The sequence below is a fragment of the Elephantulus edwardii genome, unplaced genomic scaffold (genome assembly GCF_000299155.1).
Source record: "Elephantulus edwardii isolate Elephantulus edwardi_28Jun2011 unplaced genomic scaffold, EleEdw1.0 scaffold00146, whole genome shotgun sequence".
In the NCBI taxonomy this organism is placed as follows: Eukaryota; Metazoa; Chordata; class Mammalia; order Macroscelidea; family Macroscelididae; genus Elephantulus; species Elephantulus edwardii.
Window position 1 is genome coordinate 8,485,950 of NW_006399896.1, and position 25,964 is coordinate 8,511,913.

At 42.3% G+C, this 25,964-nt stretch overlaps 1 protein-coding gene across 4 annotated transcripts in view; it reads right to left on the minus strand.

Annotated features, from left to right (window-relative positions):
• EPC1 (enhancer of polycomb homolog 1 (Drosophila)) overlaps window positions 1-25,964 on the minus strand; it is a 139,107-nt gene that overhangs the window by 85,171 nt on the left and 27,972 nt on the right. For 2 of the 4 annotated variants that reach the window (XM_006894586.1, XM_006894585.1), the window contains exon 1: window positions 13,371-13,826. The exons of 1 other annotated variant lie outside the window; for it this stretch is intronic. In XM_006894586.1, coding sequence (XP_006894648.1) covers window positions 13,371-13,523 — 153 coding nt within the window. In that variant the 5' untranslated portion in view covers window positions 13,524-13,826. Of the gene's footprint in view, window positions 1-13,370; window positions 13,827-25,964 lie in introns of those variants that run through there. One more of the 4 variants, XM_006894588.1, reaches the window with a different exon arrangement.

Genomic DNA, 25,964 nt, shown 5'->3' on the forward strand with positions numbered 1-25,964 from the left:
AGAGTTGGACAATGACCAGGGAGGATAGAAGGAGAATTGATGCCTTTGAGCTGTGGTGCTGGAGAAGAGTATTGAGAATACCATGAACTGCTAGGAAAACAAACAGATTTGTCCTGCAAAGGGTTAAACCGGATGGCTCCTTGGAGGCAAAGACTCTGAGGCTCTAACATACTTTGGACATGTTGTGAGGAGGGACCGGTCCCTGGAGAGGGATATCATGCTTGGGAGGGTGGAGGGACAGCGCAGGAGAGGAAGGCCCTCTATGAGGTGGATTGATTCAATGACTGGGATAATTAGGATGGGAGTGTCAGAGACAGTGCGATTGGCACAGGACAGAGCAGAGTTTAGGGCTGTTGTACATAGGGTCGCTAAGCTACTCGATGGCACATAACAACAACAACAACGCATTACACACTGTACCTTATAAAAACAGTAAAATATAAAACTAAAACCAAGTCTGTTTAAAAGTGATATAGGATTAGATATTATGGTCATGACAAGAGTGGAGAATGAAGACTGCATGGTGGAGTATACCAGGGGGTGGGGTATTGTATACCAATGAAAGAATTTTCCTTTTACTTTTTTCAAAGAGAAGAGCGAACTAGGGGATAGGGGTGGGCAGGGAGAAAAAGGCAACAATGAATGAATGAAAATCCAAAGTCTCACAATGCAATCCCAGGGGTGTGGAGTTCAAATCCACCAGATGCTCTGCTGGAGAAGGAGGAACAATCTCCTCCTGTACCAGTCAGATCTGATTTGACGGTACACACACACACACACTTTAAAAAATTTTTTTAAAAATCCAGGCTCTGTAAACGTTCATTAAAATTAATTAAAAAAAAAAAAACATTAGAAGTGGTTGGTTTAATACCCAATCATATGAAAAAATATCTTTAAGCAGTTTTTAGTGTGTAACAATTAAAAAGCTAGCTGTTCAAATCCAACAATTGCTATACATGAGACTGTAAGCAGCCTCCCTATAAAGATTTATTACCATCTTGTACACCTCAATGGAACCAACTCTATGGCAGTTAAGTCTCCCACCCGCCGGCTTTTTAGTAATTAAAAGATAGTTCATCACAAATTCCACTGTTGCTAACGATAAGACACCACTTCTTTAGTAACAATTAGATACCTAAAACCATTTGTTTGCACAATTTCATAAAATAATGAGGTCTAAGTAAATGCCACTAGTTTAGAATTTTAAACAGCAAAGTGAGTATCAAATACATCAGAGAAACAAAAACAACCAGGCACTGAGTTTTCAAGATTCCTTTTGTAGTTAAGGATTCTCAGTCTCTTTCAGGATCGTTTATATCTTTTATCTTTTCTCAATCCTTCTCCTTCCACTGACACCAACAATAACAAAACTCAAAAAGTCTCACTGCTGCTGACTCTGACTCATAGCAACAGTACAAATCCGCCTTACAAGGTGTCTAAGGTCGTAATCTTTATGAAAGCAATTCCTGTCCCATCTTTCCTGTGCAAAACAGCTGGTAGGTTCAAACCCCTGACCATTCTGTTAATCACCAAGGGCTTAACCACTGCGAGAACAGCTATGCAGATCCTAAGGCAGAAACTAAGTGTACTTTTCTCAGTTTTCTTATACAGGATGCATGCTTCTAGCTAAAGAGACAGTGCTAAGAATAACAGCAGTTGCCCAAACTTCAGACCTTCTTAGACATGCACACAAAGTCAACTCAGTGCTGCAAGGTTATATGTTTATGTCCCTTTTTGACCATACTTTTTTTGTCTGTTAGGTGCCCTCGAGTACAACTTGATAGTGACCCTATGTACAACAGATCTGAGCCCTGTTCTATCCTGGACCATCCTCACACTTCCTGACACACAAGAGCCCATTGCAGCAGTCACCATATCAATCCACCAAACTGAGGATCTTCCTCTCCTTTGCTGACCTTCCACCCTTTCCAGCAGCATGCTCTTCTCTCCAAGGAATAGCCTCTTCTAGCAACATGCCTCATCACTGCCTCCAAAGAGCACTCCAGCTGCACCCTCAAAGACATACCTGTTTGTTCTCTTGGCCATCCATGGAATGTTCAGTGCTCTTCTCCAACACCACAGCTCAAAGGCATCAATTCTTTTTCTGTCTTCCTTATTCACTGTCCAACTCTCAGATACATAACAAGTGATCAGAAAGACTATGGTTTTAATCTGATGCACCTTAGTCCTCAAAGTGACATCACCACTCCACAATAATTTGGAGATCCCTAACTGCAGGTGAATCCATAACTCCCAGTGAAATGTGTCTCCTTATTTCCTGACTTCTGGTACAAAGGGTGTTAATTGTGGATCCAAGCAAGATGAAGCTGTTGATAGTTTCCATCTCCTCTCCATCTACCATGACACTGCCTACAGGTCCAGTAGTATGAATCTTTGTTGATCACACTAAGGATGCCACTTTTTGATCACGCACCACAGGTCCAATGCACATGCATCTTTCCCATCCCTAAGACTTCCCATCCTGAATAATCTCATTTCTCAGAGAGGAATATGTATAACCTCTTCTGCAAACTGAAGCAGCTCTTTCTTGAAGCTCTCCAAGATAACAGTTTCAGTTCCAGCGTTAAACTCTTCACTGGCCATTAAAGAAAACTATTTCTTCCTGCCTGCAAATATGACTCTGTTGGCAAGCCACAGGAACTCACTAGGCTCCAAGCAAGTGAAGACCACTTAAGAGTTGGTACCGCCAACTATTTGTCCAAAGATTTTCATCCTTGTCTCCAATACAGATTTCCAGAAAGAAGAACCTGATTCACTTCAAGATAATGTTCAGGTCAATAGAAGGTAGCTAACCACAGGGTACTGAAAATCTGTATCTGGCTCTTAGCATCTAAATAGGCAGGCAGAGCAAGGAAGAGTTAAGAGAGGAAGTCTCCATGGCTTCCTCCACTTGATTCTATGTGGTGTCAGTTCCTAGTCGCAATCTATGTTTGATCTGGCAATCTATATTGAGAAGTACTTTTTTTTGGCCCAAAAAAGTACTTTTTGGTCCAAGCAAGTCTACTGGGGCTTTTGTGTATGTCAGTCAGTTTGTCTTGGCGGCTATTAACCAGAATGAAGGATGCAGGAAACTTTATTGACTGCACACCCTGCTGTTGTGTGCTAGTCACCGGTGACTCATAGTGACCTGTGTACAACAGCTCTGAATTCTGCCCTATCCTGAGCCAGGCTCACTGACTCCAACACACTTAACCCCCTTATCTCATTTATTCTGTCAATCCATCTCATCTGGGGTCTTCCTCTCCTGCGCTGTTCCTCCAGGCCACATGCCCAAAGTATGTGAGACAAAGTTTCAAAATCTTTGCCTCCAAGGAAAAACTTGGTTTCACCCTCTCCAAGATTGGCCTATTTGTTCTCCTAGCAGCCCATGGTATGTTCAATACTCTTCTCCAGCACCACAATTCAAAGGCAACAATTCTTCTGTCATCCTTAGTCACTGTTCAGTTACCTGATGATGCACAGCAAGTAACTGTGAAGATCATGGCCTGGATCTGGCACACCCTAGTCTCTAGAATGACATCATTGCTCTTTAGCACTTTGGAGAGGTTCCTGACAGCAGACTTTCCCAATGCAATTCATCCTTTCATTTCCTGACTGCTGGAGCTAACGGTATTAACTGTGGAGCCAAGCAAGGTGAAACTGTTAACAATCTCATCTCTTTTCCATTCACCATCACGGTGCTGCCAACTGGCACAGTAATAAGAATCTTTGTCTTCTTGATGTTGAGCTTCAATCCATATTGAAGACTATAGCCCTTGACCTTTTTTGCCTGAAGTAAACACTTCAGGTCCTCCTCAGTTTGGGCAAGCAAGGCTGTGCCATTTGCATAACACAGGTTTTTGATGAGCCTTCCTACAACCCTGATGCAATACTACTCCTCATAAAGTCTCCCCTCCTGAATGATTTTTTTCCTGCATACAAACGGAAAAGGTATGGATTCTGATTTTGAGCCATGCAGTATTTCCTTGCTCTGTTCTGATGACTGGTTCCTGGTCCAAGTATAGGTTTCACATGAGGACAATCAAGTGTTCTAAGATTCCTATTCTTTTCTCAAGATTAGCCACAATTTGTTGTGATCTCCAGTTAAATGCCTCTGTATAGTCAATGAAGCACAGAAAGGTATTCCTCTGGTAATCTTTGCTTTCAGACAAGATCCATCTGACACTGGCAATAATATTTATTCCTGTTCACCCTAGGGTGTGTTTTTAAACACTGGGATAAATTTGGGTATGATTTTATGAAAGAGAAAAGAATCCTTTTGCTCTGTAAAACTGACTGGCCTCAGTGTCATCTTGGGGACTAGGAATGGTAGCCAGAAGGTTAAGCCACTAAATTCAGTTAGATTATTTGATACAAAAACCCTCCCCCCAAAAAACAAGTACTAACAAGCAAAAACTCTAAAACAACTCATTGTTTTCCAGTTGAAACTGCCTCATGGTTGACCCTTCTGTATATTTTCTAAGGCTGTAAATCACATGGGAGAAGTCTGTCCATCCTTCTTCCCTGGAGTGACTAGTGGATTTGAACCACAACCACAGGCAGTGCCTTTATGTTAGTGGTGCAACTCCCTACTGACTGACTACACCCAGAGCTAAGAGCTGTCTGTAAAATGAGAAGCATCACGTAGGTTTCCATGTCATTATATAATGATAAGCTTTGGAGTCTTGCAAGATTTGTGTACAGAAAGAGCTAAGAAACCAACTGCTCTTGTGCTGGTGGGTGAGGATTCCTCAGATCCCCTGTGATTGCCCCAGTCTCCCCATCAGGTCCTTCCTCAACTGGTCCCCGTTGGAGACTCTGGTCCGAGTTCTGCAGAAGTCATGCGCAGGCCTGGGGCTCCAGAGCCCTCCTGCCTCTCCCAACATGTAGCAAAAGGAGGGGGAATAAAAATCCTATTCAGCATGGCTGAGCTACTTAACTAGAAAACCACTTGGCTAAAGAGCTCCTGAAACGGCTTTAATTAATGGCACTGCACTGCAGCCAGAAATGAATTTACTAATAGCCACAGATGAAACTTCCTGACACAGTATGCCAGCTTCATAAAGAGAACATGCAAATAACCCAGGAAAGAGTTACTTACTTAGGATTTATCACCCTTTAGTAATCAATTATCATTGGTGAGGAAAGTAAAAATCATAGCTGGGGGAAATGGAGGCTACCTGCAAGTCAGCACCACCTGAAAACAGTACGCGGTTTTGCATTCTTCTAGGTATGGCAAGTGTTTACAAAAATATGGACCTCTAGTTCTGGAGTTGACGCCCTTGAGTTGTGGTGCTGAGTACTGAACATCCGATGGACTGCCAAAAGAACAAATGAGTATGTCTTGGAGAAAGTGTAGCCTTGCATGCTCCTTGATATATCTCACATATTTTGGGTGTGCGGTTAGGAGTGACTGGTCCTTGTAAAACCTAACAGGTCAGCAATAGAGAGGAATACTCTAGCCATATGAACTGACATAGTGACTGTAAAGATGGCTTGGCACATATCAGAAATGGTGAGGATGGCTCAGGATAGGGCAGGGTTCAGATCCACTGTTCACAGGGTCACTATGAATTGTAGTCAACTCGCTGGCATCTAACAATTTTGAAGTGCTGACCAAATCTTTGTAGGACTTTATGGAAAACAAGGATCTTCCCATTTATATGGTACAAAATAGAGCAAACAGCCTTTGAACAATAAGCCTAAATGAAAGCACCAAACTGTGATTTCCAGAATTTGCATAATATTTAGGCTCTTAGAGGTGGCCTGTTTTTTAAAAAACACAAACCCTGTTACTCAAGGCTGGACAGTCTGCTTAAAATCAGTTGCTGCAAGCATTGGAATTGTAAAGGCAGCAGAAAAACTGACCTTGGGCCAGCTACTTCAAGTTCATAATGCTTCTTCAGCACTATGTTAAACAGAAGCTGCCCCTGGCTGTGCTAAAGTAGAATACAAGACCAGGCTGCCTTTGATGACAATTCTAAGGTCCAGATACAACCCAAGCTTACCGTGAACCCAGCCATGATCCCTTGGGATTTTAACTGGCATAATCGTGTATGGTGATCCCTTGGGATTTTAACTGGCATAATCGTGTATGGTCTATGTTACGAACCTCAATGAAGGAGAACCCGGCAGAAAGCAGCCTATTTTACTGCTTCCCTGGAAGCAACCATCTCACAAATGGAACATCAGTCCAAAAGGCCACAAATGACCATGATCCACCAAGCCTTGCAGCTGGCCAAAACATGCATCGACTCAACTGACAACCCAGGACACGACTGAGGAAACAACCCAGGGAAAAAAGTTTTGCACAGCATATGGCTGGCTTTTCATTCTCTAGCAAATTTCAAGATCATTAAGGCCCTTGTCAGTGTTAACTGCCAACAATCCCAAGACTTCAGGTTTGGTGGCATCAGACATAAATTCCAAGAGCCAGTACCACAGACTTCACTGAGATGCCCTGGGCATCAGGTAAATTTAATTACATATTAATAAATATCTTTTCTGTCTAGGTAAAAGTTTTCCCTTGCAGAACTGAGAAAGATATCAAAGCCGCCAAAAGACTATTAGAAGAACTTATAATCTGGTTCCACACACCCCAAACCACTGGCAGTAACAATGAAATGGACTTCGTCAGGTTACATCATCTGCAGCCCAGTACCTAGGCATCGGATGACCCTCCATAGCTTCTAGAGACCAAAGCCCAATAGTAATATTCAAAGAACATACAGAAACAGACCTATTTAGCAAAAATATGTAAAGAAACTAAAGTCACCTGAGGCTAAGGTCTTCCCATTGGTTCTATTCAGGGACCAGGACCACGTTGAGATTTACCAAATTTATGGTAAATCCTTTTGAGCTTATACATCCTTTACTTTTCAACTTGAATGGAGAGAATTCCAATGTTATAAAGTTAACTTCAAGGGCTAAAGGCACGAATGCACAAGAAAGTCAATTATGGAATAGCACATACTTTGGGGTGTGGGGGAGTGTGATTCTCTCCACAGGCATGCTTAACCAATTGGCAGACTTTTTTGGTACTGCTTATGCTGCTGAGTGCAGCAGTTAGATGAACATCACAGTTTAGGGCCCCACAGCACTTCTGGAGAAGTCAAACAGGGCAACTGACGTTTTAATGCTAACACCCACCAATGTTAATGTTGCCAGAGGTGACACTTGGATCACCACTCTTGCAATAAACTTTCTCCTACACCTGATTTATTTAGAACAGACTTTGCAAAATGCTACCAACTTAGAAGTCAACCAGAGAATTTAAGACATATTTAATAGGACAAAACCTAAGTAACATGGAGAGGGTGATCGCTTTGCTAATTATCTGCAGTCTCCTAAGTATATTCTCTAATGTGTACTCAAAGACCAAATTTTTTCCTGTATAAGTATTCAAACCCTCGGAGGTAAACTTACTTTATTAATGATTAAATTAGAATTAACACTCTTCAATTAAATTGCTCCCTAAGGCTATCCATATCCATGAAAACCTAGTATTTCTTGGGCACTATGCTGCCTGACGCTTCCTCTCAAGCAAGCAGCAGTACAAAAGACGATGTAACACCTAACGTAACTAATGATTAGCCGCAATGAGCCTTACCTGGTGTTTACCTTTCCAAGGGCATAAGGATTGTTTTATCAGTTTTTTGCTCCTCTATTTTTTCCAATCATTGTTAAAGCTTGTCTCTTCCAGACTTAAGTTCAGCGTCTTCCTTAGGTGCCAACAAGGAAAAAACCCATCTCCTTCAAGTCACCAGAAATGAAAATTAAGTTCTACTTTTCAACACTACTAGGCTGGCGGAGAAGTCTGGTGGCTCAGTGAGGAGGAGTTACACTGCCAACCCAAACGCAGGCCGTTCAAATCCACCAACTATGGGCGAAAGATGGATAATCTCTTTCCATGCAATTTACAGTCTCTGAAAATGTGCTGGAAAGTGAGCTACAGCTTGGTTCAGACTCCACGTACAGAACAACTCAGCTAGAAGCACTTAGATCTGAGTTCCTTTAATGAGTCAGGATTTGGATTAAGAACATTCAAATCCTGAAGAGGAAATGAGACCAAGTATTCAGCAAACAGTTAAAAGCATTGTACTTTCTGCAGTTTCCTCTAACAGGTCACATTTTTTCAGCTTCAGAGACAGTGATAAAAAAAGAAAAGTTCCAGCAGTTTCAAAGAGATTCAACTCAGTGCTTGCAGAGCAACCCAGTGGCAAGGCTTCTGCAAAAATGCTCCTCACTGACCATGCTAAGGCTGCCATTTATTGATCACACGTTACATGGCTGATGCTACACTTCTCCCCCACTTCTAAGACTTCCCCATCCCGAATAATCACATTCCTTGCTGGTGTGTCTATGACTATGCACACCACCTTCTGTAAAACGTCTCCCTTGTAAACTCACAACTCTTGAGTTCTGGTTGGTGACAGTTTCAGCCCCAGATGGTGCTGTCAATTATCTGTATGTCTATTTCATCATGCCCGCCAGAAACTGGTCAGTACAACCTAGCAATCTGTCACCAGGGCTCCTGACTTCCTCCTATGAATTCTATTTAATAGATGCCATACAGGGTGGAGGAGGAAAGACCATCACCCCAAAACAAACAATAACCCATCCTGAAATCCCTAGGACACACAGAGATAGAATCAACCTAAGTAGGTTAACAAGGATGAGACGGAAGGAGAGGGGAGCCAAAGTTCATAAATAGGTAAAGCGGTGAAGGAGAAAGCAATATACAACTAGGATTTGATCAGACATTGTAATCAATTACAATAAGCTTTAATTTTATATACACATGATGGAAATTAATCAACATTTAGAATCATTTACATGTACACCAATATCTTGGGCATAATAAAATTAGATTTTTTTGCCAAAAGAATAAATAGGTATGTCTTGAAGAAGGTGCAGCCAGATTGCTCTACAGGGGCAAGGGTGGTAAAGCTTCATTTCACATACTTTGGTCATGTTGAGAGGAAAACCTATTGCTTGGAGAGGGACATCATGAATGGTAAGGTGGGGGAACTGCGAGAGAAAGACCCTCAACCAGGTGGACTGACACAGTGATTGCCATCAAGGAGCTTGAGGACAGGACAGAGTGGAGATGTGTTCACAGGGGCACTATGAGTCACCCTTGACTCTGCAGCACCTAACAACAATAATGCTCTGAAATTTCCTTTGGAGTACTGGTGGCCTAGTGAGTAGGGGAATATACTACCAACTCAAACCAACTGTGTCGAAAGAGAGCTATTTACAATCTCAAAAAACTTGCTGAAGGTTTCACCTGTGAGCTGGTTCTGACCCAAAGGCAACTGGGTTGAGAGTTTTATTTATAGTTTCCTATTTTAGTGTAAAAATATCAAATGTCTCCAAACATTTCTAAGCAAAACTAAACTTTGCTTCTCTGTAACTGAGGTATCACTTTGAAAACAGTGACTAGAATGGAGGTAAAGAATTTTATAGTTCCAGATAAAACAGCTAAAAGTCTTGGGTTTCTCTCTTTTTTTAAAAAAAAACCAACCAAAACCATACCTTTACAATGTATCATTTTAAACTACTTACTCTTTATTCACAAAATAGCAAAGCTAAAAATTTTTTGTTTTAAAAAAATTTATTAGGCTATATATTCAAAATTTTCTTAAAATTGTCAATGTCTAATAAAAAACCAAACAGAAAACACCTCACCAGTTAATAAATAGCCTCTATAACATTGTAATACTGGTCTAGAAGATTAAGTAGTATATAGGTTAAGACAGAAGTAACAGTTCTCTTTGCCTCATGATGGACCTTTTAGAACAGATGTTAGACAGTAACGGTTAGACTTAGGCTCCCAAACGTGGCAGGGTGATTAGCTGAACCTGCAGCAGGTTTTCCAAGGGCTGTAAACTGTACCAAGGAGATTGCTCATCTTTCTCCCTCAAAAATGCTAGTGAATTTGAACCACCTGCCTGTGTTAACAATGCCGCTCCTTACCCACTAACATCTTAATCATATCAAATACTCAAACCAATCCAAGTAACAGAAGGAAAGGTTAAATCTCCAAATCTAGTAAAATAGAACCAGACACCACAAACATTGGTAAGACGGTCAGGTAGCTCCAATGTGCTGAATATCACCATAAAGCCAACTTTTCCACAATGTTTATCCTAGTGTGAGAAGGATCTATAAGTAAATTTAATATAAAACTCTAACTAGCATAAGTCAAAGTTCATAAAGGCATTTCATAGTATTAATATCTATTCAGTTACTGTTTAACTATATGTGATGCTGACCCACTGAACCTATGTAGCAACTTCTGCCTCCCTTCCACTCTCTTTCACTTCGATCTGAGATAAACTTTTTAAAAAAAGTATAAACAAATCCCAAAAGGGGCTCATTTATGTAATATTTGGAATTGGGAACTTATTGTTTTCCTATGGCTTGAAAATCACTTCTGGAACTCAGCAAGTAAGATTTCTTTTCATGTTACCTTTTTTCCCCCCATGTTACCTTTTAATTAACAATTACAATGTATTAAATCCTATAGTTTGGATTTTTAATCCCCATTGTCTACAATTCAAGAGTTGGTTTATGATCCTCCTACAAAAAGCACATACACACTGACAAATGACCAAGTTTTAAAGTTGAATACATTTTACTTCCAAATTCACAGGAGGAGAGGAAATAGGGGATTGCTACTTAAGTTATTCTTTAAAAACCAAGAAGCATGTCTAATTAGGCCAACATGTTCATTTTATAATAGTAAAATGGGTTACACTAAAGTATATTAATAGTGTATTTTCTCAGTGTTAAGACCTAGATTTCCATCAAGTTTAAAAAGAAATACAGTAACAATTACTGTATTTCCATGTTAATTCTGCAGATACATTTTGATCAAAACTCCTTTATTAATGAATGGTATAAAAAGAAAAATCTGTCCTAATGAAATTCTGTCCCATCTTCCAAAAATATATAAACATAAACTTGGTCTAAGTCAGATGTTAAACTCAGGTTCTGGGCCAAGGGAATCTAAGATACAATGTAACTAATGCATCACTCCCTCCAAAGGCAGAAGTTTATTTTAAAGCCTCTTTTTTATATCCTTCAGTAAATCATCAGAATGCTTGTTTTTCTAGCATTAACTCGGAATTCCACCATTTTATGTTTATTACACATTTCTTCCCTTTTGTCCCCATACATTTCAATCATATATTCTCAATATTGTTACGATTTGTTCAATTACTGGTAAGTAAGAAGAACAAGTTTGTAGAACAGCTTGTTTACCTGGTACTTTGCATACACTCCTCCTAAGTTTTGTTATCTACTCTTGAAGTGTATGCTTCATTGCTCATACATAGTTTTGGTTGTATATAAAGTGAAACAAATTCTTCATAGATGACAAAAAAAGGTGTGTAAAGGAAAAATAGCACTCAAAACCAGGGACTCCAACGTGTTAGAAATGAATGCTATTTTACTGCATCATAAAATGTCTATGAGCAGAATTATCTGTAAACTTAACAAGCAGTGACCGATGTTTCACTTAAGCTTAGTTCTGATTTTAGGCAAAGCCAGGACTTAGCTAAATTTCTAAAGTGCTTTCTAAAGTAGCACTATCTTGTTTTGTAAACAAGTCTCCCCCCCTTGGGTACAAAACAAGAACTACAAGGCAGAGGAGTATCAACATCCCAACCTAAAAATATTTATAAACAGAAACAAAAATAAAACCCAAAGACAAGATTCTGCAGTCACAAGAACTTTAATTTTTAACAACAAATCACTTTTATAAAAATAAACAAATGGCACCATTCTAAAGCTCATACAAACTTAAAAGAGAAGAGGAGGTACTATCTCATAGAAAAGGTGCTGAAAGTCTGTCCTACCCTAGGCAATCTGAACCACATACACGAAACGCTTGGCTTGGTATATCTTTAAGAGACTACTCTCTAAAGTTAACATTTGTGAGGTTAAACCCAAACAGTTTAAAAGTTTTATTTCCAAAAACATTACAGAACATAATTACTAATTTCAAGTTCTTACAGTACCAAATCGGAGTATTACAGCACAATTTTCCACAACAAAACTGTAGCACACAACTCCACGTGACTCCTTGACTTCCTTGAACTGTCAATACACTGCACCCTGCTTAAATGGCTGTACCTGAAAACCAAGGCATGCAATTCCTTAGGATTAAAAGTCATCAGATATATTGCCAAGGATCTGGGGGAAACGGACGGGGAGAGCCTACAACCCTGGTGTCTAAACCCCAACTTCCGTAAGAAGGGAAGGAAAGTCGCTATGCTAAAATGCCTAATGACTGTAGACGGTTATTGAACTACGGAAACCCAACCCCATTTAGACATTTCGATGGTACACGTGCATTTTTTTAAATTTTTTTAATTTTTTATCACGGATGAGAAAGGACACTAACTGGGACTTTCCGCCCTGAGAGGCTGTAAAGCAGGCGGACTTAAAATTTTACAAGAAATGGGGGGGGGGGGGATATAAAAAAATACCCACTAAGTAACAAAGTTACAGGCTTTCGAGAGTCAAAGTAGCCCAAATAAATCTGCAACACAGTCTCAAGGATTAAAGGAAAAAAGTCAGAGGCGGTTGTTGACTGAGCTCCGACTAAGCGGCCCCGGAGAGGGATGGATGCAAAAAAAAAAAAAAAAAAAAGTTCCAGGGAAGAGGCCGTTGTTGCAAAGTAAATCTTCCATGCAAGTGAAGCCGTCCCGGCAAAAGTGCAAAGCCCTGGGCGTTCTGGTGCAGGGAGGGGGAGGAAAGCAGCCCCACGGACCTGCAGCCTGCAGGGCAAGCACCCCTGAGACTCCATGCGGGGGGTGCACGGATCGAGCCCCACCAGCTCGGCAAGGCCGCGGGCGACTCAAACTCCCGTCAGAGCCCGAACCCTGCGCGCCCCGGCGCCGCCAGCCGCGCGGGGGCCACGGTGACCCGAGAGCGCCACCCAGCGGCCCGCGGAGAGCCCTGCAGGCAGGCCTTGCGCGGCGCCCGGCTCGCCGCACCCGCCGCCACCCAGCCCGTTCCCCTCTCCGGATGCATGAGGCCCAACCCAAGAACCAAAGACCACAAAATGGCTGCCGGCAGCCTAGTCACGTGACCCCTTTGTGCCTTTCGGGCCCCCGAACTCGGCGGGACCTGGGGACAAGTGGCCAGGGTCGGCGGGTGGCCTTAGAAGAGGGCCTAGCGGGCCGCAGCGGCCGGGGTCGAGACCGGGGGAGGCGGGGTAAAGGCCCGGCCGGCGACTGACTGTCGGCGGGGAAGAGAAGATGGCGGCCATTTTGTGTGGGTATGTTGCTCCGTCGCCGCCGCAGGCAGCAGAGGGAGCGGGGCCTGGCGGTGGGTCGGACAGGGGAGTTAACACGTACCGACTCCTCTTCCTTCTCCATTCCGGTGGGCATCTGCGGCACGGCCCGGTTTATCGAGGCGTATTCGTGCAGGTCGGGCAGATCCTCACAGCGGAAAACCGGCAGCGGCTTCGAGGCGTCTAGCGCCCGCGCCCGAAACGACAGTTTACTCATCTCAGGCGCAGCAGATACCTCTCCGCTCTGGGGAAACGGCCCCGGCCAGCGGGATCATGGAGAACCGGGGGTTCGGTCCCCACTCGCCTACCGCTGCCGGGGACTTGAGGGGCGGAGCGCGGAGCCCGCCGTCCGGGCACTAACAACAGCCGGGAGGGTGGGAGTCTGTGCTGCTCCGCTCCTCTCTCGCTCGCTCTCTTCAATACGCCATGGCCAACATGGCGGACATTAAAACTCCACTGTGCGCTCTTCAGCCAACCCCAGCCATTCCCCACACTGCATCGCGCAGCGGCGCGGGCACGCGGGGGGGGGGGGAGCGCGGGCTCGAGACCGGGCGCCGGCACGGAGCGCGCGTCCCGCCAACCCCCGGCTCCCGCCGGCCTCGCTCCTCGCGGCCCCCGCCCTCCTCGGACCGGGAAGGCGGACAGCTCGCGGCGAGGATGGCGGGACGGCCCGCGGCGCCCGGACGCACAGGCGCCCCGCGCCGCCTTCTCGCTCCTCAGCCCCTCTTCTCGCGCACACGCTCACTTTCTCACGCTCCCTCCCTCCCTCCCTGCCGCTATTTCCTTGAGGCGAAGGTGCAGGGAAAAAAACTCTTTCCACCTGCTCCCCCGGCTGGTCGGAAAGCAACGCGGGAGGGAAACGTGTGCGGCCGCTTGGCTTCTCTTCCGGCTCCCAGCGCCCGGACGCCCGAGGCGTGAGCACCTGGCTGCAGGACGGCGCTCGCCCGGGGGCGGCGGGCTCGGGGCACCTGTCACCCCGGCGGCCCCGGCGCCGCGATCCGAGCCGCCCTGCCCGCCAGCGAGCGGCGCGAGGGACGCAGGCGATGCCCGGGGCGATGCGCAAGCCCCTTGCAAGGGGGGATTGGTGAAATGTGGTGCGAGGGAACACGCACGGATGCTGAATTAGGTAGATAACTGCACTTCGTAATTACCACGGCGTTTTACATCTTTAAAACAACAACAAAACCATCATGAAATCGAGGGCAAAAGGCTACTTTGAGTGAACTTGTACCAGCAATTATTTTTTGCGTCTCATAAATTTTGGATTATTTTATTTAATAGGCGCCACATCAAATCATTGGTCAGGTTTCCCATACAAACAGTAAGCATCCCACTCTTTTCCCAAGGTTTATTTTGTCTCTCAGTCCTGCATTTTATCTACTTGCGGGTTTGTTTGGTTTTCTTTTTAAACTATAATTGGAGCAAACGACAATTTCAAACAAGATCTTCAAAATGGTAAAGTCCATTCGTTATATCCAGCTTGCAATTTTGTTTCCACTGCAAGAAAACGCTGCTTCAACACAGCCAGCCACAAGTTCGCACTTATCATTTGTTTTCGGAAAAACTTTATAAAATTGAATTCTAAAAACCTGTAGTGCTCCTGCCGCCTATCCCCCCAAAACCACGGAAATAGATTTATGTGGATGTCATTTGGTTTATATCACACCCACCGAAGGGGGTTAAAAAAGTGAGTATCCAGAGAACTCTTTCCAGTGGACCATTTTTTAAATCAGAAAGATTGTTGGGGTGGATTTAATGTTTGTCAGCACAGCTTCAAATGTTCACTAAGATATCAGTCTCCCTCCTTCCTTCAGCCTTGTCCTGGAGGCTACATAGTAAAAACAATGAGTATGCAAGGTGGGAATGACCTGTCATTCATTCGCTCCACACAGGAAAACTATATTCCAGGCAGTTTTAGTTACAGTCCGTGGGGTGCGGGAGAAGACAAGGGAAAACAGAGCTCAGTGTTCCAATATTGCTGTACAATCAAGAGAACTCTGGTGACATAATCCATAGGGACATGGGCTGCTAACCTAAAGGCAGCTCGAATCTCTGGCTGTTCAAGGCCTCCAGAAGATCCTCTGGGAGCAAGATGGGCAATCTCCCGTGGGAATTACAGCCTCTAAAATCAGCTGGAGGGACGGACAGCTATGAGTCAGTTCCGACTCTAGGCAATGAGAGTGAGTGAGTGGTTCTAAAATTAAAATAATAACAGTTCCTATGAGGTGAAGGACTTTCACCTACATTTCTTGAGATTGCATTTACTCACTAAGCTTTCCGGCTTCCCAATAAATAAACTGTGAGTTCTTGGCACCCCCGGGATGGCAGGAGCAGCTTTGCACAGTGGGGAAGACAGACCTGTGAATGACAATCGCTGCACCATTGTGGTAAGTGCAGGGATGAAAGAAAGCTCCTCCGGCCTGGTGTGGGCACTGACAGCAGTGCCACCAACCAGGGCTGCCCACGAATGCCTTCTAATTTGATCCCCGAATCTGCATTTCCACCTCCGATGTACTGGACCAGGTTCTACATTTTAGCGACTTAAGGATCTTGTTCAAATGTAGATCTTAGCTCAGATGTAGACTCAAGTCATTCAAATCTAGGTCCCAATTTGAAATATGAGGAAAATGCCAGTTCTCAGCAGGGGGTAAAACCGGAATAGATGGGAGTCAAAGCCCTGGAAAATACTGGCTGAAATGATCGTTGTAATAGTCCACCTTAATCTGGACTATCCAGATTTCCCCAAAACCGGATATGAGAAGTTAAGATTGGAACACTTCATAGAACAACAAAGGGTCTCTTAAATCATGACTGAGCCAAGGAAATGAATACATTTCTTTTGCTTTCATTAAAATATTTGTCTTCAATTCCTTGTTCTTTAGAAACCTCAACAGAGGTTTAAAGACATGCTCAAAAACAAAACTTCCAGGGAGCTCTGGTGGCCTAGTGGCAAGAAGCTGCACTGCAATCCCAGAGATAAGCGGTTCAAATCCACCAGATGCTCTGCTGGAGAAGGAGGGGCAGTCTCCTCCTATACCAGTCAGATCTGATTTGACGGCACACAAAATAATAAAAAAATTTAAAAAAAAAACCCCAACAAACAAGACGTCCCCCAGCCCTTGCAGACAACATGCCTGCTAAAAGACACATTTCCCCTCCCTATATCAGCTTCCCATCTACCTGTCCGGTGCCCTGAGTTTTTAACTGTTAATTCTCCTGAGTTCTCAAGGACTCAAGGGCTGGAAGTTCAGTTCTTCAAAGGAAGAGGAAGAGTAATGCAAGAAAGGTCCAGGGTTCATTTTCATCATCTTCCTTTTGCCCCAGAGCTCCTAAGCTACTAACAAAGTTTGGTGGTTGAAATGCACCCAGAGAAACCTGCAATCAGTGTCTGAAAGGTCAAAACCTGGGGGGCGGGGAAGCCCCAGGGGGGAAGCCCCATGGAATGCCATTCTCCTCTGCACATTTGGGATCACCTGCGTCTAAAGCAACCCAACAGCAAACAGGTTTCGTTTGTTCCCTTTATCCCACTGGACAATTGCAGAAATGGCTATTTCTCTTCATCTAAATGAACCTACCACCCTTGAGTCTGTTGTGACTCTTGGTAACACTTTATCACGGACTTTGTGAGCCGTACGTCTTTATGGGTGGAGAGGAGACAGCATCATCTTTCCAGTTCTCAGGGGCTGATGGATTCCAACTGCTGACATTTGCGTTAGCAACCTAAGGTTTCATCAACTGTCAGGTTTAAACAACAACTGTCAGGGCTCCTATACCAAACACAAATTATGTGACGTTTTAAACACTAGCGGTTGGGGGGGTGGGGCAGGGAGCATATAAGTCCAGAGCTGAACATACAGACATTTCCTCAGAGGTGAACTTGCTTGGGAATGAATTTGCAGTATTTAAAATTAGCTTTAATTCATACCACAAACATTTATTGAGTAACTGGCAGCATACAGTATCATTGTAGGGAATACAAATAAGATGCTGGTAAAAAGATGCCCAGTGAACAAAATGCAGTAGGAGTTCAAGCAAAGGAGCAGCTGGTCCCCACTGGGTCAGACGTCCCAGACAAGGTGACATATGCCTTGGTTCTGAAGCATGGCACTTAGGAATGATGTAGTATAAGGAAGAGTATTTATGGAAAGGAGAAATTGTTTGAACAAAAAGAGGGTGCAGAGGCAACTTGCCACTCCTGCTTCCAAGCCTGTTTTAATCTGGGAGCTCCACCAAACACTGTCCTAAAAGACAAGTTGTATGGTCATAATTATTAACACTATCTCATAAAATAATTTTTGTGCAATTTAAAACAAATAACTTCTAATGCCAAATACGGCTGCACTGACACTGTATTTTGCTGCATATCATAAACGTGAAATGTGGTTTTAAATATTAGTTTGTGCCCAATAGAGTCATTCCTAAGTCCTATCATTTGTTCTTTGAAAATATTTCTAGAATTTGGCTGTGTATAATTCCATTCTAAATTGTCATCACGTCACATCTAGAAACAACCTTCAGTCTTTCACTCATTCATTCGATAAACCTTACTTAAAGTCTCTCTCTCTCTGGTAGCAAATTGGGATAGTGACAATTTGGTAATCATTTATTGTTAGTGTGTACCCTGCCATCAAAGCTGACCCACAGCTTACCCTCCAGTGGATTTCAGAGGCAATAAATCCCCCCAGAATTGACTGATTGCCCATTTTCTCCCACTGAGCAGCTGGCGGATTCAAATAGTATACCTCTGCACAGGCAACAAATTCCTCACCACTAAGGCACCAGAGTTCCCTTTGGTAGTAATGACTAGTAAAACTGTAGATTTTGGGCATATAGCAAACACACTGTGCCCTTGGGAGTGTAACAGACTGCATACCATCAAACCAGTGCACCAACATTTCCACTTCCATTCTGTATTTCCTTTCTCTCCAGTCAGAGAATTATATAACTCCTTTATTTTGCTATTAAGTACAAGTTAAAAATCTCTGGTGCGGTTGTCAAGGCCTTCCATAATTCTGCATCATTCTCCCTACCCAACACCACTGCTTTAAAAACAAAACATGGCTCTTCTTGCCTCCAGATTTTCACACATTTCCTTCCCTCTATCCCGCACGCCCCCATCCCTCTTCAGATTTTTATCTACTTCTTTCTAGCTACCAAATGCTTACGTCACAGGATACTTTTAAGATTAAATAAAATAATCCAGGTTCTAACTGATTGATTGCATTATGTTTCCACATGAAATAGACTGAAGTCCTATCCCACAGGAGCCATGAACATGACCTTATTAGGAAGTAGGGCCTTTGTTATCAGTTAACATGAGATCATACTGGGTATAGTGTGGGTGCTAAACCAATCTGAGATTTGTCTTTTTAAAAGAAGAGACAAGACAGAGAGAGACAGATTAAGGGAGACACCCATGTGACAACAGAGGCAGAAATCTGAGCAATACAGCTACAAACTAAGAACTGCAAGAAACTAGGAGAGAGGCATGAAATAGATGCTTCCTCAGAGCCCTCAGAAACATCAGTCAGCATGACTTTGAACTTCTCACTTCCAGAACTGTGAGCCAATCCATTTCTGTTCTTAAAAGTCATCTAATTTATGGTACAGCCGAGAAATAGAATATTATGCAATTTGGGTATTTTGTGTATGAGCAGTCCCAAAATATGAATAAACTCCATTCTGAAATCTATAAGTCAAATTTCTAGGTAAATTCAAACAAGCATAATTTGTATCTAATGTCAGTCAGATCATTGTTTGTCATGGTATATAGTGTATTTTTCTATGCATAAACACTTCCACTTATACTAGAATATCCTTAATATTTTTTTATTACCCAGTAATAATAATGTTTAGAACTGTCCTTGTTGTTATTGGTAGGTGCCATCCAGTCAGAACCAACTCAAGCTGACCCTTCCAATAGCTTTCCAGAGGCATTAAATCATGTGGGAGTTGACTGCACGTCTTTTCCCCACATGGCAGCTGGTGGATTCGAACTGTCTTTGGGTTGGCAGCACAACTTCTTAGCATTTGAGGTGCAGAACTGTCCCTAGCCTACAGTAAATATTCAGTAAATTTAGGATAATGTTACCATCTCTCAAAATCCAACTCAAATAATCTCTGTGAAATTTGCTTTCCAAGCTCTGGGGACACTAATCTCCTAAAGAATAAGGAAATTATCAATAAAGTAAGTTAACAACAATCCTCCTATGTCTACTCCAGTCTTCTCATTGCCTATTAAACTTTCAATTAGTAAGGACAATAGCTACCATGTATCACACATTTGAAGGAGTCCTGGGGGTGAGGGCAGGGGTGGGCACAAGGATTGAACTGCTTGCCTAAAGGTTCTAATCCACCAGCTGCTCCAGGAGAAAATATCTGGCAATCTGCTCAACACAGAGATTACAGCCTAGGAAACTCTATGGGCAAGTCCACATGGTCTTACAGGGTCGGGATGAGTCAGAATTGACTCAACAGCATACAGCAGCATTGTGTGCTTGTTTTGTGCCAGGCCGTGTGGAAATGCACTAAATGCACTTTCTTTCCTGACAGCAACATGCAGGTAGCTTGTTGGACTTAGAAAAGTTACATGACCTGCGTGTGGTCAGAAAGTTCCCCAAGGGGTAATGCTGACATTTGTATCAGTGACTGTCTGATGCTCAAGTGGAGACACAGAAGACAGATTAAAGTGAAGTGAGGAGGGAACCGGAAGTGAGAAAAGAGACTGAATGTACATTACTCTTTGAGAGGCTTGGCACTGAAGAAGAGGAGAGAAGCAAAGAGGTCAGCTAATGGGCAAATGTTTAAAGATGGGAAAAATATGGTCAGGTTTGCATCCTGAAAGGAAGAACACAATCAGGTTCATTTTAATAACATCTTTCACAGAGGCAGGAAGCAAGGAGGGGGAAAAAAAGAGAGAAATATCCGAGTAACTGTTTTGATAACTCAAGCTTATTGCCGTCAACCCAGAACCATCCAGTGGGATTTCTGAGGCTGTGAATAGCACAGAACAGTGCTTATCTTTTTCCTGATGAGCTGGTAGTGATTTGAATCATCAGAGAGGTGGTGCTGCTTTGGGGTTAATAGCACAAGTCCCTATGGATAATACCACCAGGGCTCTCTATTTTGATAAAAAGAGTCCAAATTATTCTTTCTTTCACAAATCCAATAAAAATCTGAAACCAAACTCAATGCCATCAAGTCAGTGCCCATCCAGTCACCTTCAGGACAGAGCAGAACTGAGCCAAAGGGTTTTAAAGGCTGAATTCTTCTTGAGAGCTAACACCCATCATTCTCCCTGTCGAATAGCTGGTGAGTCCAAACTGCCAACCCTTCTACTAAAAGGTCAGTGTTTAACACATTGTGCCACCACAGCTCCTTGAATGTCAGCTAAGGGCTAGGCAAAGTGGTGTGAGCTGCAGAAAGGATAAGACAATGCAAACTTTCTCCTCCCTAAGTGATACTGCATTTTATCTAATCAGGAAAATAAGAGATCTTTTTTAAAAAAAATGTGTGAATGCACAATTTATTCTTAATGTCAAAAAGTGTTAAAGTACTATAAGTAAAATCATTGTACAAAAATACTAAATACTAGATATGCTTTTAATTGAAGTAACTTATTTTCCTTTTAATTTTCTGCCTTTTCTTTCCCCCCTAAGCTTTATAAATTACTACAAATACTTCTTTCAAAATCGTATTATTGTCATTCAGTCAGAACAGACCCCATAGCTGATTCTCTAGGGAGTTCCCAGAGGCAGTTAATTGCAAGGGAAATTGCCCGTCTTTCTTCTGCAGAGATGGGTTCAAACTGCATACCTTTGCGTTTGTGGCTAATTCCTTACCACTAAGCAAGCAGAGCAGCCTGAATAACACTGAGGAAAATAAAAGCTTAAAGTCCTTTATGATTTGTCCACCACTCCCACCCTCATGTAGGAAATGCTGTATATATAATACATATTATATATTATATACTATTTAGCATAAATAGTATATAATATAATATCTAGAATGACGTAAATAGTATAATCACTTTGCAATATTCTGAATAGAAAGTCACAGAAATAATATATTAACTACTGATTTATCTAAAGAGTTGATATAGGCCTAGAATTCTGTATACACTCATTATAAATTGTTTTCTGTGTAGGCACCACCCATGCACCTGTGGAGGCTTGCACATTGCCATGCTGCAGAACAGGTTCCAACAGATCTTTCACACTAACATGGACTACAAAGACTGACTTCCAAAATGCAATCCATGAAAACTCTGTGGATCCCCAGAGCATGCTCTGCAAGCAATCTTGGGACTGACGTAAGACTGGGCAGCATATTGGGTACAGTCCAGGGCAGTCCCTGGGTGGTTCTGTTGTATACGGGGCCCCATGGCCTGACAAAGCTAAAACAACATGTCTGATACAAGATCTGGACATTCAGAATATATCTAGTTTTGAAGTCCAGCCCTATTTTAAAAGAAAAAGGGGGAAATCATTCATTCAAGTGAACTAGAATAGGTTTAAGGGGCCTATAAACACCATTTTTTGTCAATCTGAACTTAATCAGACATCAGACAAAAGGATGAAAAATGTATGATTCCAAACGGGACTCTTAGGCCGATGAATTTAGGCTTTTTTAAAAGCCACAAAATATCCCAGCAGTATGAAGACATATTAAAAAGTGAATAAAATGCTATGTGTTTTGTTGTGTAATGTAATTCTGAGGTCTGCTCTGTTCATAGCAAAGACTTCATTCACCACAATTTAGAACCTTCCTCCAAAACCAATGATGATGGTAAGTTTGGCCGCTTTTAAGATGTGCATCCCTCACTTCTCAAACCCTGTAAATTAGCTGCTCTTTTTTTGTTACCAGGCTGGCAGGCAGATGTTGAATTGTCGGTGGCAACATTTTAATGAACATACTACTAGAAGTGGTTTTTGAGGGGACTTGAACAAGTAGTTAATTGAGGAACCAGGGTCTGATCTACAGTTCATAGGGTCACTAGGAGTGTAGCTGTCCACACCCACAGCATACATCCCAACAATTGGCTAGAAGAATAAAAATCTGTTTAGGGGAAAAAAAATACTTACCTTGATTATGTTAAATCAGTGTAACCCACTGCTGACTCTTCTTACTGCAGTTCAACATTATAAGGGGAATGGGAATAAACAGAAGAGAGAAAAGGATGCCAAATTGTAGGTGGCTTAAAATCTTCAGTCGATAGAACATAAATATGTGTATTACTTGAAAACCAGTTTTACTAAGTAACACAAATCAGTGTGATATAACTGATAAAAGGGTTGAAGTGATGCAGCTTAGAGGAACAAAGGGGTAATTCTTAATGAAGTAGAAATGTATGTTGGAAGACTTAAGTAAATTTTTATGGGTTGCTACATTATATGCCATGGAGTAGAAACTGATTCATAGCTGACCCTTCAGCAGGTGTTCAGAGGCAGAAAAGTACATGGGAGGAGACTGCCCATCATTCTCCCATGAAGCAGCTGGTGGATTTGAACCACCTGCCTTTGATGGTAGTGGACTCAGAAAGACTGACAGAGAAGAGGACATCCCAGAGAAAGGGAAGATGGAGAGCTGGAGTTGGTATTGCTTCAATGATCTGGTTTAGGGAATGATTTATATTTTCTGAAAATACTGTGTATTGCTTTCTAGTCCTCACTTCTCAGCTGATATTCTGACCTAACACTTTTCTCATATCATAGTCATCTTTCATTAATAACTAATTTGAATACAATGCTTTACTCTATTCCTCTTAATACTTTATTCTGTTCCTCTTCATGCTTTGAGTAATGTTGTGCCAACTGCATAACTCTCTGAATCCAATTTCTCCTTCCTTCCTATTGGGGAAGGGAAAGTGGAAAGGGGAAGGGAAAGCCTGTGGAGTGAGATTGTGCGTGTGAAGGATTCCCGGAGAGAAGGGCACTGAGAATGGGAAACCACAACCTCTAGGAGATGAACAGAAGGAGAAAAGCCAGGGGGGAAGTCAGAGAGAGAAAGAGGAGGGAGCTGGAGAGAAGCCAGGCCGGGTGAAGGTTTCCGGAAGGTCACCCATGAGAAGGGCCACAGGGAAGGAGGAAGTGCTTGGAGATGCCAGCAAACGCGCTCTACAGGACCGGTGGGCAGAAGATAGATTCTGGTGAACTGATACCAAAATTATAGGAGTCATGCCATAAATACAGCCTGAAATAGAATCAGGTCAAACACAGTAATAATTGGAAGTTATTTCCCAGTGTTTTTCTCTGAGACTTTTCAGAGTACATATTTGGTCATGAAAGTGACACTGCTTGGAGGTTAAAATGAAGTTTAGCACTAGATCAGAACCAGAGCCTAAAGCAGCTAAAATCACCAGCACTCACCACATTTGGAAGAGAAAACATTTCCATTTTTTCCTGAGTAATACACAACATCCTGGTGTTAGAAGGAAGTAATACATATCTTTCACTTCTAAAGCTGCAGGAACTAGTAAGCAAAAGACCTGACTTGATAAAGGGAATCACTGACAAGGGTACAAACCACATGCAGAATGTAAGATTTCTTCTGAAGCAGATTTTCAAAAAATAGACTCATAAGCTAAAAAAACAAAACTAAAACCCCCTGTGCTGTACCGTGGCAGTACACACATATGGGTGAGATTTCTGGTTTTGTTTCAGTTGACTTTAACCATATTAAAGTTGGCATGCTAATGAACATTCTCTTCCTTCTAATCTTTTCTGATTTTGTTCATTTTGGATTTTCCATCACAGTTCCTTGTTTCATGATATTAGGAAAACATTGTGTATTGCTTTCTAGTCCTCACTTCTCAGCTGATATTCTGACCTAACACTTTTCTCATACTATTACAAATTCTTGTAACAACGTTTATTTTTGTAGAGATATTTCTTTCTTGTACCACCATTTATTTGTTACTGTTTCTCTCAGTGTTCCATTATAACAGGGTAGCTATGAGTCAGAGCTGATTCAGCAGCATTGAACAACAGCTTTTCTTTATTACAAAGAATGTGTATAGCTTTAATAGAATATTAAAAAAAAATAATGGGTTTAAACTTTTATAGTTTAAAGCACAGAACAAATATCTGTTATCTTTTGAGTAATGACAGTCCATGGCCCACCCAAGAAGATTGGGAAAGGGGTGGAAGAATAGATTTTCAAAAATCAGTATTTCTTCCAAGATACTAGTTATTTCTTAAGTACATTCCACAAAACACTAAATGCTAAGAAGTATAGTTTAAAACTGATAAATATTACTCATTTTCTTTTCCGTGTTAAGAATCACAGCAAATAATATCAGAGAATTCCTGAGGGCTGACACAGTACTTCCTGAATTTATGTGACCATGGAGTCCCCTTCTTCATACAATTATGACCTTTTGTTTTATATGAGTTTACATTGGGAGTGGAGCTCTGTTAGCCTACTGGTAAGAAGTTGTGCTGCAATCCTGAAGGTACACAGTTCAAATCCCCCAGCTGCTCCATGGCAGAAGGATGAGCATTCTCCTCCTCATCAATTAACTGCCTCTGAAAACCCTCTGGAGGGTCAGCTATGGGTTGGTTCCAACTCAATGGTACACAACAACCACAACATACATTGGGAATTTCTAGACTAGACAGCTCAAGGCAATGGTAGTTTCTCTGATCCATTTCATTACTTTATGCTATGTAAACTTTGAACAAGTATCTTAGAAATGGAAAATGTTAGCTTTATTGACACTTAAGATTTTTTTTTTATCTTAAAAAAAAAGGGAAGAGAAGGGCGGAAACATCAAAAGAGAAAACTGAACAGGATTCTGACAAGTATCAGAATGGGACAAATTGCTAGACTATGACAATACACCAAACCCACTGCTGTTGTGCTGATTCCAATGTGGCATCAAGATTGGAGGAAGACTTGAAATGAGCAGGACTTCCTTCAGAATGTTAAGCACGGCAGCCTTCAATATGGATTGCATCCCAGTGTCCAGAAAACAAAAATCCTCACCACTGGACTGACAGGCAACATCACAACAGATAGAGAAAATACTGAAACTGCCAACAACTCCATCTAACTTGGAGCCACAATCAATACACTTGATAGCAGCAGTCAGGAGGTCAGGAGATATATTGTACTTGGAAAGCCTACAGTCAGAACCTCTTTCAAATTATTGAGGAGCAATACCATGAGTTTGAGGACAAGGTGCACCTGATTCAGATGATGGTCTTTTCAGTCATTTGTTATTCATCTGAGGGCTGACCAGTGAATATGACTGACAGAAGAATTGATGCCTTTGAACTGTGGTATTGAAGAAGAGTACTGAATATCCCATGGACAGTGAAAAGAACAGAGGTGTTTTTGGAGAAGGTGCAGCCAGAGTGATCCTTAAAGGCAAAAATTTTGAAGCTTCATTTCACATACTTTGGGCACATTACTAGGAGAGATTATTCCTTGGAAAGGGGCATCATGCTTGGGAAGACGGAGGGATAGCAAAGGAGAGGACTCCTCTCCACCAGGTGGATTGAGGCAGTGACTGCAGCAATGGGCTATGAGTGTGTCAGAGATTGTGAGAGTGGCACAGGATAGGACAGGTTTCATCGGGTTGCAGCTATGAGTTGTACTCGATTCAAGGGCACCAAACAACAACAGCAGAGCTCAGGTAGCATAGTCTGTAGGTAGT